This window comes from Pagrus pagrus (genome assembly GCF_965226575.1).
Source record: "Pagrus pagrus genome assembly, chromosome: 7".
Taxonomy (NCBI): domain Eukaryota; kingdom Metazoa; phylum Chordata; class Actinopteri; order Spariformes; family Sparidae; genus Pagrus; species Pagrus pagrus.
Window position 1 is genome coordinate 12961285 of NC_140191.1, and position 14319 is coordinate 12975603.

General features: G+C 40.8%; 1 protein-coding gene across 1 annotated transcript; it reads right to left on the bottom strand.

Moving 5' to 3' along the window:
• Nucleotides 1–3529: 3529 nt before the first annotated feature.
• On the bottom strand, nt 3530–9757 carry sbk3 (SH3 domain binding kinase family, member 3). The gene is made up of 4 exons (XM_084356848.1): nt 9480–9757; nt 6864–7011; nt 6135–6337; nt 3530–4634 (listed from the first exon to the last, which is right to left on the bottom strand). Exons 1-4 carry the CDS (start codon nt 9483–9485, stop codon nt 3867–3869), a joined length of 1125 nt encoding a protein of 374 aa, XP_084212974.1. The 5' UTR covers nt 9486–9757; the 3' UTR covers nt 3530–3866.
• Between the last annotated feature and the right edge of the window lie 4562 nt (nt 9758–14319).

The following is a 14319-nucleotide window of genomic DNA, read 5'->3' on the forward strand; positions in this document are numbered from 1 at the left end:
ACTGGCAACCATTTGAGGGGGCGAATGATTCGAACAACAGTGGTGTTGGAACGTGAATGCAAAGGAGGAAGGGGGCTGAAACGCCACATTTAGTGGCTGAATGGTAGCAATAACAACTTTAAGTATGATTATGTAAGTATAATTAGGAAAATTCACTTAAATTGCCAAGGCAGAAAAATATCCTCTGATTGTTAATCTATTTTATATCATTAGATTGTAATTTAAGAGTTGGATTTCACTGTTGTAGTTGTTGAGGTGGGGCTCATTTTGAACTATATTGTAATGTATTCATTTTAGGTTAATACGGATTATTATATCCCTTAAGGGATTGATTTTTTGGTTTGTTAAATATCCTTGAAAAGTGAGAAATGCCCTCAAAATTATGTCCAAACTGACACCTTCACAATGCTTGTTTTGTTCAACCCAGCAGTCCAAACCTCCCAACTATTGAAAATAAATCTAAATTATTAAATAATTTTAAAAAGGAGCAGCAGCCAAACCTCATATTTGAGAAGCTGGAACCATGAAATGTTTTGCAAGAAAACTGGCTAAAGGATTTTTATAGTAGTTGCCAATGAATTTTCTGTCAATCAACTTGTTTCAGTTTACTTGAATAATATGTTGGGTAGTTTATTTTATAACAAAGCATCCTGTATTATAAGCTTTATGTTTTTTTATGAAAGAATGTGGCTAGCTGAAGCTGTCATATAATCAGTGTTGTACTAAAATATTACTTTGGTAAAAGTGACAGTAATCCGATAATCAAATAAATATAGTGCGTAAAAAGTACAATATTTGCCTCCAAAACGTTGTGGAGTGGAAGCATAAAGTAGTGGAAAATGTAAATGCTCATAAAGTACCTCAAGGTGTTAATCAAGTACAGCACTTGAGCAAATGTACTTAGTTACAGTCCACCACTGGGCTGGATCAACAGCGCTCAGGTTTAGCTGTCCCTGTTTCTCTCATTTTCATCATCCCTGCTCTGTGTCCTCATGGAGCTCGGACAGATTTGCACCTCGATTAGCATCTTTGTGTTGGCACTCTATTGTCTCTGTGGTCCGCACCATGTGTTTCCATTTGTCAGGCTTTGGGCCTCCGTTAACTCCACACCCACAAGTGTCACATGAGCTTTGTTCCTATGTTTCCCAGAAAACAGTACATCCCAAACAGCGGTTACCAAAGGAGCTGTCAAGTGTTTTAATGTAAACATACTTTACTATAGGACGCGGCTGAAGACGTAGTTCTTTGTTCATGTTACCGTCGACCTGAGAAGAGAGGGAGTTATTGAAAGGGAGAGTGGTGCCAAAGTTGCGTAAAGTAGATGTGACCACAAGAGCAAAGATGAAAGGGAAAGACAAAGAACAACTCAAGGGAAAAGCAATGAGCCAAAGATAAAACGAGAGCGGAGACGAGGGAGTTAACGGGTGAAGATGGGTCACAGTGTTCCATCAGATTGTGCTGTTACAGGCCTGCAGGCGCCAAGACAGCCTGACTTTTGCATTTGGAGGGCTGTGGAGTGCAGATAGTCAGAGCGAGGTGATGATGTGCACGGTGTGTAAATAGATGGGTCGGGGGTCTATTTATAAATCCATCTGGAGTGGCCCTTTAGCAAGGGGTTAGCACAGGCCCTGGTGACACACCCATAGACCCGCACTGCACATTAGCAGTTGGCTACCAATAGGGACCCACTCCAAATCGAAACTGAGACATTATGCATGCTGCAATGTGAAAATTAAAACTAAGGATTTACTTTGATGCATTGCACTTTTACACTTACTTAATGCGGAGGAAGTAAAACCATCACCCTCTCCTGTGACTCACAGTTCATTTTTATGATGCGTTTTTTAATTATTGTATTATTGTATTAAGTTTTTACCTCTACAGTAAAAAAAACAGTTGAACATCAAGCGTGACGAGGTTGTGGCAAACATGCAAAGTGGCTATAAGCAATACCAAAGCATTCTTTCGGGGGCACTGCAACAGGAATGCAGGTGATTCTTCAACCAGCCAGTGTCCCCTGTGACAGATGTAGGACAACTGAACAATATAGAGGTCAACTCGCCTTGTGTGCAGATTTTCACGTGAGGTTTCTTTAGCTGTCAACACGCCAATCAATCATGCATCCAAATTCAGGATAATGCACTGAAAAAGGTCTTTTTAGTTTCAGAATGATTGCCAGTGTGCCAAACGTCTCTCCTGCTGCAGGTAATATGCCCGGGGTCTGCATCACGCACGCTTGGAAGAAGATCACGCTGGTGTAACTATCAGGTTGTATTGTTCAGTCCAATTTTAGATGTGCTTCTTGTGCTCTGCAGCACCTGTCGCTTCACCACGCCAAAGAAGGCGCCTCTTTTAAGGTTGCATAAGTTGTCAATGATTATTTATAAATAAAAAATAAACAAAATGTTTTGTTTTTTAAGTGGCTGCGCATGAAGTTATGCTTGTTGATACATGATCGGTATGGGGGTCATTGGCTTTTCATGTCACAGTAATAAATGTTTATGGGCTGCTTCCTCTGGAGTCTTCTTCTTCCTCATTAAACAAAATAAAACAAAGCAGGTAATGTTGGAGCAGGACACTGTACACCACTAAAAATGTTTTATATCTATGTGAAGTTCATCGTAACCTTATTACGTTTATTATTACATTTATTTTAAGGTAATTAAAGTGATTAAGATTTTCTTTTCTTCAGTTTTGAGAGATTAAAATGTCTCCTGCTTCTCCCTGTCCGGCGCCAGACACACTGACATTTTAGTAAAGAAAGATCAGGTCAGGTTTGGTGGAGGCTTTAAGTGACAACAGCAGTGAAGCAACAGTGGAGTGCAGTATTTGTGTGTTATTATTTTCTGGGGTTAAACTACAGATTTAAGTTGTATATGAGGAGCAAGCTGTGTTGTGTTGAAGTATTTCTAAAATGCCATTTATCCTAAAAGTGTAATACAGCACAAGTTTGTCACGTTGCACCATTTAAAGTGGAAACAGACAACTTTCCCTCCCTCATGTTTCCAAGTGGTGTGTTTGTTGTCACTGCTGTTGGAAAAAAAACAATTGCGTCGCTTTCAGTTTTCCTCAAAGTAGCAACTACCAGCAACACAGAACAAAACAAGAGTTTATTCATTAGTTTAGTTAATAGACCGTGCCAGGCTGACTTGGATCAATCTAAATGCTGATGGTGTCATTATTTTACATTCATTATCTTGTGCAATCAACATTTTCGGGTCATAGTATGTCACTAGCAGGAAAATTATGGCCAATCCTCAGTGATGTATCATACCATCTCTATGATGAATATGGGTAGTTACCATCAGGACGGAGGTATTTTATATCTTCCAGTATAATTCTGTCAAACAATCCTTGTGATATGAGGTGTGTGTATTTATATTCTTTATTGTTGGTGATGATGTGACTCACTTTGCTGTCAAAAGCTGACTTACTTAATGTGTCTATTGCCAGTTTAAATAAAATTACTTTATATCAAACTTTATGTGTGACTTAGGAACAATATTTTATGAGAAGTTCAAGGTACAAGTACGAGGAGTTTATTTTATTCAGACAACAATTCTGATACAGACTTTTAAAGGTACTATAATAGTTTCAAACATCAAGCTTTTCATATATTATCTACAGATCCTCTTCATTAAGACGCACAAACATAGACATATATACACATGCACACACCTGAATATATACAACGATGGAAGTGGCAACTTTAACAAGGATATTTATAAAAAAATATGAAAATATAGCACCTTATTGACTATATGTTTGTATTATTATACACAAAAATACATTGCAACATGATGTCTAACATGTAATATTCATTTTTTTTTTAAAAAGGTCTTGAAACAACTCCATAAAGACAAAGCTTATCTCTCCCCTCTTCCCTCCCTCACCAACTCCTCTGCCACCCCTCCTCCCTCTCTGATTTTTCTGGCCTCCTTCTCCGCCTCCTCTGCCTTCCTCTTCTCCTCCTCCTCCGTCTCCGTCAGCCACGGCCCTCCCAGGTAGCTCAGGATCTCCTCGGGGCTTCCTCTGTGTTTGGGCTCAGGGTGGAGCAGCTCTTTGAAAAGAGTCATCACCAGTGGGCTGAGGCCCTCAAACTGTGAGGGAGGAGGGTTGTCTCTTTGGTTTTCCTTCATCATTATGTAACTGTCCTCCTCACTGATCCACTCACCATCCCTGATTTCCTCCTTTTCAGCCTCACGGTAAAACCACTCCTTGAATCGACGGTAGCCACGGTCATCGTGGGTGCTCTCCTCCCAGGGGAAGCAGCCAGTTAAGAGGCAGTAGACGAGTACACCGAGGGCCCAGCTGTCTATACAGGGCTCCACTGTTATCCAAATGTCCTCCACCTCCTCTTCAGTCTCATCGCATTCCCTCTCCTTCTCAGCCTCCTTGGCAGGTTCCACCTCCGGAGTACAGAAGGGCGACTCGTACCAGACAGCACGAACACTTGAGCCGATGGCCCGGGCGAGGCCGAAGTCACCCAGTTTGACCCAGCGGCAGGAACTGTCGCACAGGAAGATGTTCTCAGGTTTTATGTCACGGTGGACAAAGCCTAGAGAGTGGAGATGTGTGACAGCACCACTCAGCTGGGACATCACCCTTTGGACACACTCTTCATCCACCCCGACCTGAAACAGAAAGACACAACATTAGAAAACATAACTCTATAACCTAGTACAACATATCTGCTTTCCAAGAGCGTCACCAACTGTTTTGGTGACGCTCTTGGAAACCTGTGCTTTCCTTCATGTACTCTCAATACACTCAGTGAGAGCAGGGTGCCCTTATTCTTATCAGGGCTCTATTATGTTCCTGGCAGTGACACAGACACAGAGGAGGGCGAGCTGGAAGCTGTTATCGAGCATGTCTCAAAAGGACGTGGTCAGCAGATACATTTTCCATGAAATCCCTATAAGAAAGTCACACTGCAGACTAAAGTTTAAGCCTTTTGAAGTGTTGCAGCGCTGCATTTGATTCAGATTTGCCTCTCCCGCTGGTTAATTTGCTGCCTTTTTGTTCATGAAATTACATTTACATGCTTCTTATTTGTTTTGTTTGTTTGGATTGTGTTCACGGGCAGATTTTTCCAATGAAGCAACAAAAGCACCTTGTTTCAGATTAGGGAAAGACTGGTTTCAATTAAACTTTCATAAGCAAAACTGATTTCTTCTCCAGCTCTAAAGCTCCTGTGTGTAGGATTTAGTAGCCCCTAGCAATGTGGTTGTATTGCAACCAATTAAACACCCTTTGCTCTCCCTGTTATTCTTGCAGTTGGTTTGTAAAACAGCAGTGGAGCTGATGCTGCAGGTTGTGAGCTATAGTTGCCCCGGTAAACACACCAACCACTTCCGCTGTCGCAACTGCAGTGTCTCAGTAGCAGGGCTGTCCACTCTACCTAACAAACCCAGAGATACACCTTTGCAGTGTTGAGCGAGTGACCCAGAGAGGAGCAGCAGAATAGGTAGTTTACCTGCAAAACTATAGCTCATAAACCGCAGTATCAGAAGTGCAAGCAACAGTTTGAGTCAAGCAAAGAGAATGCAACCAACAAAGCCAACCAGTCTCAGGCAGAGTAGGGCGGGATCCATTATAACCCTCTGTGATATAAAATTTATCATTCTAAGGCAACAAAAACATGACGATTCTTAAATTACACACTATGAAAACATAATTATGAATATTATATTCCATTTCATACCCTAAATCCTACTCACTGGACCTTAAAGTCACTGGCGACTTGCAGAACCGAGACAACAAGCTTTCCCTAACTTTAAAGATAACAATAAAAGTTTTATCATGATTGTTGTCACAAGAGTAAATTGCATTGTGGATATTGTCGGGAGAACAAATGAAATACATGGTCAGAAGACAATGTGCAGAGATGTTTGGCATAAACATTTTGCAACTTGCAAGATACATCAATTGGAAACATTTCCTCATAATCTGGGTGGAACTGGTTCTCTGTTACAAATTAGTAAGATATAAATCTAATTTCGAGGAGACAGTGTTGCAACCCAACCTAACATCCATGCAAAACTGCACGAAACTGCACCCTCCATTCTTCATTTTACAAGTAAAAGTATGTTAGGCTTGGCATTACCATGCAGGGCATTAAGAGCCAAACTGACCTCGGACACTATCACACTGTAGAGGTCACCGTATAGACCAGCTTGCTGGGCAAAAACATAGTAGGTCGGTGTGGAGAAGAAGATGCCGAGGGCCCGCGTCAGAGAGGGATGTGTGCAGTAAGAGAGGGAGAGATTGTATTCACGCAGGAAGGAGGTGAGCGAGGTCGACTGCCGAGGGAAGAACTTCAGAGCCATAGGTGTTCCTGGAGGGCATGAAGCAAGACAACATACGTTGAATACTACATTACTAATCGGCTTTAGTCAGACGTTGTCACAAAGCTGTCATCATCTGAGGAATGTGAGTGTTGCTCATCATTGACACTGTGAGCATATATAACTTCCCCTTTGGGACGACTCTATTACACAGCTACACCCCAGTTGTGGCAACTCTATCTCAGAGAATGTACCAAAGCACTTCATTACAGCAACAGAAGCGCAAAAGGATAACAGATGCCTTCTAAAAGACCGATCTGTCCTCACATTAATGCAGCGCTTGACCTCACACAACATGTGTAGTTTCCTCATGAGAAAGAAACCAGAGCCTGAGATAAATGTGCCTCAGTGGAGAGATGCCATTTCACCCATTTCAGATGAGGCAGGAGGAGTTTAAAAGCATAACTGTTTATTAAATATATCAACAGTGGGAAATCTGAATGGCAATTGCACACACAAACTGAGATGTAACAGTCTCAGACCAACATGACCTTTCACTGCGAGTCCTGTGCTCACCTCTCTTTCTGTGCACAGCTAGCATGACCTTTCCATAGGATCCCTCTCCAAGGAGCTTTACCACCTGGAAGTGCTCGGATACCTTCAGACTGGGCATGGACTGTGCTGACAGGAAACATCGTTCGTCAAGTTCCTGAGCTGCTGCAGCCTGTTCACACACACGCACACACAGAAATCCATATTCAATGTCATTGCACGATGCCCACAGATGATGATTAGTTCAGTTGCGTCAAGTGAAAGGAGACCCACATCTTGATCGGCATGTGTTGATGTCAGTGATAGGTAACTTCACAGAATGAAGTTTGAATCTGAGGTTGAACATGTTGATATGTTACTTGAACCCGCTGCTTTAAAAAGGACCTTGCAACTTAAATCTCATATATCGGAGCCACTCTCATGGGGTTTTGTTTATTTGCTGAAAGTTCACTTCTTTGCTTGCACACTCCGCTCAACAACACTCAAGTCTTGTTATTAGTAATGTAATATGGGATTGCAAAAAGTGTAGTCTAGTCAGAATACTTTTGGATATATTCAAGATTTACAGTTGGTCAAATTAACTTACTCATACAAAAACAATACTGCCACAAATGACTGTGTGCCGCACACTGTATGGTGTACTGTGTTTATTCTACAACATCCCGGATGCTTTTTCTTTTGTAATCGTTTTTGTTGTTTTTTTAATCAGAGGCCACATGAAGGACTTTGCTTTGCTTGTAACGCAGGAGCACTTACTCAAAACATTGTTCTTCCATTTTCACTGTAAATGAAAAAGGATAAAAAGTCCTTTATCATCGTGAAAATTGAAACAAAAAACAATGCAATTGAAGTCACTATTAACAAAACTAACCTTGGCAACCTGAGAGGAGCGATTTACTTTATTTTCAGCATATTCATTAAAAAAAGCTTCTTAATTTTAACACTTACATATTTTGTATACGTAAGTTGTTAATGTTATGTAATGATCCGATTACACGTTTGTGAAAACTGATGATTGATTATATGTTTATAGTTACTTATTTTATGTAATCTGGATACCTTATCCCGATTACATGTAATCTGTTACTACCCAGCCCTGCCTATCCCAGCATGCATCTGTCAGAAATCAGCAGAACAAATTGTACTGTGTTCCCTTTCTGCAGATCTGGCTTGATCTCCATCGTCCCATACGAACTTGAGACATCAGCGTGACGTCTTATCAGGCCGATCAGAACATTTGGCGCTGTCATTCAGTTTCCACTGTCATTCACTGTTGTTCATGAAGTCACCCCCGACACAAACCCCAGCCAATTAAGAAGGCTGTGAACAGTTACAGCACGCAGCTTAACACAAAAGATAAAGCGATTGTAGGAGTGTGACATATTTTTACTTTTGACCTTCCATACATTGCGTAACTGAGCTTGGTGCGCCACCATTTTTAATTCTGATTACACCTGTTACACTAATGTAAACAACTGGAACATGTCTGCTGGTTATTGCTCTAATATTAATGTCTTAAAAAACCTGATTATGATCATTGAATATTCTCATAAATCTCTGATGGTGATAAGAGATCAAATGGTGCCATGTGACACTGGAGATATGCCACGACAGCAGGTTAAGAAATGGATGGATCTCAGTTATGAGTTGCTGATGTGCAGCCAAAAATAAGACTGCAGGTTTCAACCAGTCTGAGAGTTCAGCTTGGCACAGATGCGACAATCAGCTCAATTTAAAATAGAGCTGATGATGGGCTGCTTCGAGATCAATGAGACTGATGCTGCTCTGTTGGCTCCAGTTTAAAGCTCCTAAACATCAACTTTTCAGACACTGAGAGAAGTCACAGGCTGATTAAAACGATGCGTTCAAGGCAGACTCCAAATGCAAAAAAATGCTGGAAACATGACACTTCTATGTAATACATCCAATCCAGTTAACTTGTAGGCACAGTGAACAGAAAGACATATTGTCTGTGTGTATTTGTCTATTCGTCTAAGTGTTACATTCCTGCTCTCACAGAGCTGTTAACACATGTTTGAGTTATCACATTATTACATTCTCGGGCTGCTCTTCATTCCACTCACACCAGCAGTAAATTAACATAATTGACTACATTTGGAGAAACACTAAACTGAGTTTTATCCAGGTCACAGCTGATTTATAGTCTCATGTCAGATGCATCTAAAACATTTCCTGCATCAGAAACATCCCCATACTTGCCGTGTCCTTGTAAACTGAGGCGATTATTAATTTAACCCCCCTATTAGCTGATTAGTCGACATAAAGCGACAAGTGGATCTGAGATTTCTAATGAAGGCTCTGCACGAGCTAACATCATTAACAAATTTGAAGTCGGGCACAAGTGCTCAACATTACAAGCTGAAAATCCTCTCGATGAAGTTGTCAATCAAACATTTGCAGCCTCTGAGTCACTTTGCAATAAACAGCCAGCAATGCATTTGAGCCACGCCTGCATGTCATCTCATCATATATAGTATAGTTGCAAAAACACATTAAACCTCCAACTGTTTGCACAGGCACAGAGGAAATACTTGCACTTATGCTTTTGGTTGCTTTTGCAGCACACTATGATGATAACGACTGTCGTTTGAGTGTTGGTGCTGCTGGTGCAATACTTACTGTCATTTTCTGTTCAGTTGGTTGATCTCTGCTCACTTTGTCTCGACTCTTTTCAGCATCTAAAGACTTCTGACTCCTGACAAGCTGCTGACACTAACTACTGTTCTCAGTCCTCTAGACTAGACTGATAATTTAACAGGAATTGAAGCTGATATTTCTGGTTCCCTGCAGTAGCTCAGCAGATTAATAGAGCAGCCTCACAGACGTTTACTGGAGACCTGGATATTAACTGTGCGCTTCTCCCCGGGAGACACACTCTGAACTCTCTCCCTCTCTTTTCCTACTCTGGTGCCAACACTCTCTCTCTCCTACTGTCGTCTGTTATGCTGGCAAATACGCGTGAACCAGCTACAAGGCATGTCAAACCTCCCCCTCCCTCCCTCCCTCCCTCTCTTCCACTACACAGCAGTGTTAATATCCCACCGTTTCCAACCTGTCAGTCAGCCCGGCCACATTAGCCCATCTCTCTCCTGCCTCCCCTCTCCTCAGCTGTCACTCACTTTCCGCCCTCCTCCCCCCTTTCTCTTTCCACGTCTCCCTCTCTTTCTCACCCTCTCAGCCAGTCTGAGTCAGTGAATTCCCCCCACGGCGTAGGATTCCTCGTCCAATCAACAGGTATGCTGGAATGATTGGAATAGTCCAACAAGCTGCACCCCTGATCCTTAAATCTTACTTGGATTACGGGGTACGGTTGAAGATGCCACCTGACCCTTTTATTGACCCATATCACTCCTGTCTGCCCCTGTTGCCCTTCATTTCTCTGTTTGGATCATATCGAATCCATTTTATTACCCCATGAGCATCCTCTTGAGATCATCTTCAAGGTTTTTCTTATTTTTATCATCATCAGACAAACTTCCCCCCTAATCTTCCTCTCTCTCGACATAAAACTCATCCCCCCTTTATCTCTTTCCAAGTGCATATCATAGCCTTTCATCACACACTGACAGAGATAACAGCTGAATCTTTGCCTTGCAAAACACCATCCTTCTGTACTTTGCTGTCTACGTGCCAGCCATGTTTCCCACTTAGCTGCAGCTTCTCCATCTCCTATGGCCTCGACACCCTCCTCCTCTTTCTGTCCACTCATATAGATTTCCCTCCGGACTTCATACTACAGGACTATTATTGCCACCGGCTCGATGGCTGTTCGTTATATAACACAAACACTGGCTGCTATCACAACGGCATGGTCCCGTCTCAGGTTACTGACACTGCGCTGGTCATGCGGGCGTACACCGATGACCAACATGAGCTTCCATGTTTGTGCCTGCACCATAGGGGCCCTGTGGCCCCTGCTGTGACGACCCCCACCACCACAACACAACTTTCATCGCTTTCAGCTGAAGCCAAGAGATAGTCGAGTCCATTCACAAACAGACAGTGATGGGATGTAACGAATAACATCCACTCACATACTCTATTTAAGTGCAGTTTTGAGGTGCTTGTACTTGTACTTGTAACTGTATACCTCTGCTTCACTATTTGGAGATAAGTATTACTCCCCACATTTATTTGATAAGTTTAGTTGCTTGGTACTTTTCAGATTGCATGTTGCATCTGAGCAAAGCAGAACGTTTTCATTTATTTATCGGCAATCGATTCCAATAATGAGAAAATTGCTATTTATTGGATCAGATAATCAGCAGTGTAGTATAAAGTACCCAAAAGTCATACTTGAGTAAAAGTGAAGATATCATGTTAAAATATTACTTTAGTAAAAGTGAAAGTCGTAAATACACATATTAATAGTCTTAAAGTATCTGATATCAAATGTACTTAAGGTAAAGCAAATTACACGTATATTCACATGCATGTAAAAATTGTTTACGCCAGGTTGACCGATTATTGGCCAATTATCAGCTCCGATATTCAACATTTTTCTGATCATCTGAATCAGTGTTTTTTTTTATGATAAATAAAATACTTTAATTACGTTTTAATCTGAAAAGTAACTAGTAACTGAAATTATCAAATACAAAGTCGTAGTAAAAAGTACAGTATAACTAGCAGAAGATGGAAATACTCAAGTGAAGTACAAATACTTATTATTGGCCAATAATATGATGATTAAACTGATACTATTACCTGGTGTTTCCTCTTATAGTGCAGGTGAGCAGGTGGTAGCTGACTTGACTTGGGTCCAGACTTCCCTGAACTAAGGACTTAACTCATCCTGACTTGACTTGGACCAAATGACTCGAGTCACACACACACACGCAAAAGCGTAGATAGATAATGCACACCAGACATCCTCAACTGGCGGCCTGAGGGCCCAATGCGGCCCTTTAACAACCTCTTTCGGGCCCTTTGATCATTTCTGTTTTAGCTGGCTAATTGGCCCATTTATTAGTCGTGTCTGTTGCCAAGCACAGAAATACTCTTGATCAAATAAAAAGTTCTCACCCAAAGCAGAGCGAGCGTACCAGAATCAAACTGACCACCTACTTCTATAACTAAAACGGTGCGTTGTGATGTTTCTTTCTTCAATGCTGAAAACCAATAAACATGAATAATAACTGCTGCACACACTCGTACACCACATGGACGTGGATTCACATACGGTGTTGCACAAATGCATGAGAGCAGCACACTCAGTCAGGACAGCTTTGTTGACAGTCAAGTTACATAATGTTCCTCTTTGCTATTCGGTTACACTTCTGTATTTTTGAGCGAGTTTTTGACGACCAAAAAAGGAAACTGCTCCTGCTTACACAAGAGATATGGTGTGTGCAACAAACAAGATATGAACAGAGAGAAGAGAGCAAGATTCTTCATCCTTTTTAGTCATTTACTAAACAGTGCTAGCTGTAACTTAGCTCAGTTTCCTGGTACTTGTTGTGAGAATGATGTGATGATGAAATAACACGTTTCAAGATGAAGACGAAACATTTCACAACCTCCAAAAGTCGACAAACTCTGGAAAACTCTCTTATGGAAGATGTTCTCGTGTTTTTCATCTCGTGCATTTCATTTAAAAAGACCAAAAATGAAAGTCTCTCATTAAATGACTTCATTTACTTCAAGTTAAATAGAGACACAAGGAGCATCATGATGTTTCAGTTTGAAGATGAAGTAAACGTCAAATTATTTTATCTTGAATGTCTCTTACATCCAGCGTCTAATGAGACAGAGCTGATTTACTGACAGATTTAGATGTGTGATCTGATTTTGACATCATTTTTGAAGCTTGTTTGACACTTGAATTCATTTTAAAACTCATTTTTCAGGTTTACTGTGCCGCTTCCCCTGTTTTCACGAATCATGTTGACTCAAACCCGTCTCTCCTAACAGAGCAGGGGCCGTGAACGTAAAGGAAATACCGTCTAAAGTTCCTCCGTGACATAACAGTCGAGCAACACCTCGAAAATAGCTTTTATGCTTGTTATAATCACCCGCATTTCTTGGTTCATCTTCATGATTAGTGTTTCCAAAGCAGTGTCACAGTGCATTACAGTTTTATAGTTTGCTTGAGTCACGCTGCCATGTTTCCTTCAGTCCCGTCCTCCCCGGAGAGGAGGCACAGATAAAAGGATAAATAGATGGCGGATAAAAGGGGAGCTTGTAGCACACATGCGTGCCAGCTGTTACTGTGTTGTTCTGATCTATGAGGCTTACCATGTTTTATTTATGGTGCCACTGACAGACAACTTTTAGGGACGCTGCAAGTTCAGAGTTGGTTGAATGATGCCTCTCTGTGGACGGTGTGTGCTAGTGCGTTGCATTTTGTGACTGGTTTAGAGTAACTTTATGTTCTGGATCAGTCTGACTTTATTAAAGGCTCTGTAAGCTTCAACTTAAAAGTGAAATATGTGTTGCTTTCAGCTGCAGCTCGAGCTTAAAACCTTTTAACATTTTCACAGCGCTCAGGGTTATGATGAAGGTTACAGTGACGGTGATGATGACTCATTCTGACAAAACATAGTTTAGATTTGAAACCCTCAACAAGGAAAATGCTGTTTTTTCTTTTAAGGGTTTTAACAATATGACATATTAATAGTCAATAAATAAATAATAAATTGCACATAAAAAATGTGAGTATAGTCAGAACTGTAAATGATCTCCCTCTTTATGATCCCTGTTAATAATGTGTCTGTATAATTGTTCATTCTGCTTCCTGGTGGTGGAAGAAGAAGCTATTTAGATGATTTACACAAGTAAAAGTACAAATGCCATAAAACAAGTCTTTTACCAGTAAAAGTCCTGCATTTTTGTGGGTACTGAAAGTACTTAAAGTACCGAAAGGACTTAAAGTATTTATTTTGCAGAGGAGTTAGTGGCATATCTAACATTGTTAGATTGTTGATACTGATGCAAAATGTTGCTGGTTCAGTTTCAGCTTGTTTTAACTATTTTCTATACAGTTCAGTACTTGAGTCCAAAGTTTCGTCACAAATCTGTACTTGTTATTTCACTAAACTATTAGTTCTGGGGGGGGGGGGGTATTGAATAATTTGACATCTTTGGGCCTTAAACAATTAAGATAACTGACAACTCATATAGAAAACAAAAAAAGTTACACGAGGCCCAAACTAGAAAGTATTTTTTGTAACGGGTCACAAACAAAACAGGTCCTGAACGTGTGGTTTAAAGGAGCACTATGTAGTTTTGTAGGAGAAACTCAGGATTTTAATATTTCCAATATTAATGAGGTGATAACATTAGCTCATTATAACGGAATAAACAAACTGGAAAATAAGGTCCCCAGGACACTGTTTGAAGCTGGAAAGGTGGCAGGGTCCGCCACATATATATATAAATAAAAAAATATAAACATTTAAAAACACACAGGAGCACGAGAGAGGAAGTGATTTGTATTTCTTTGTGTGTCATTTGAATA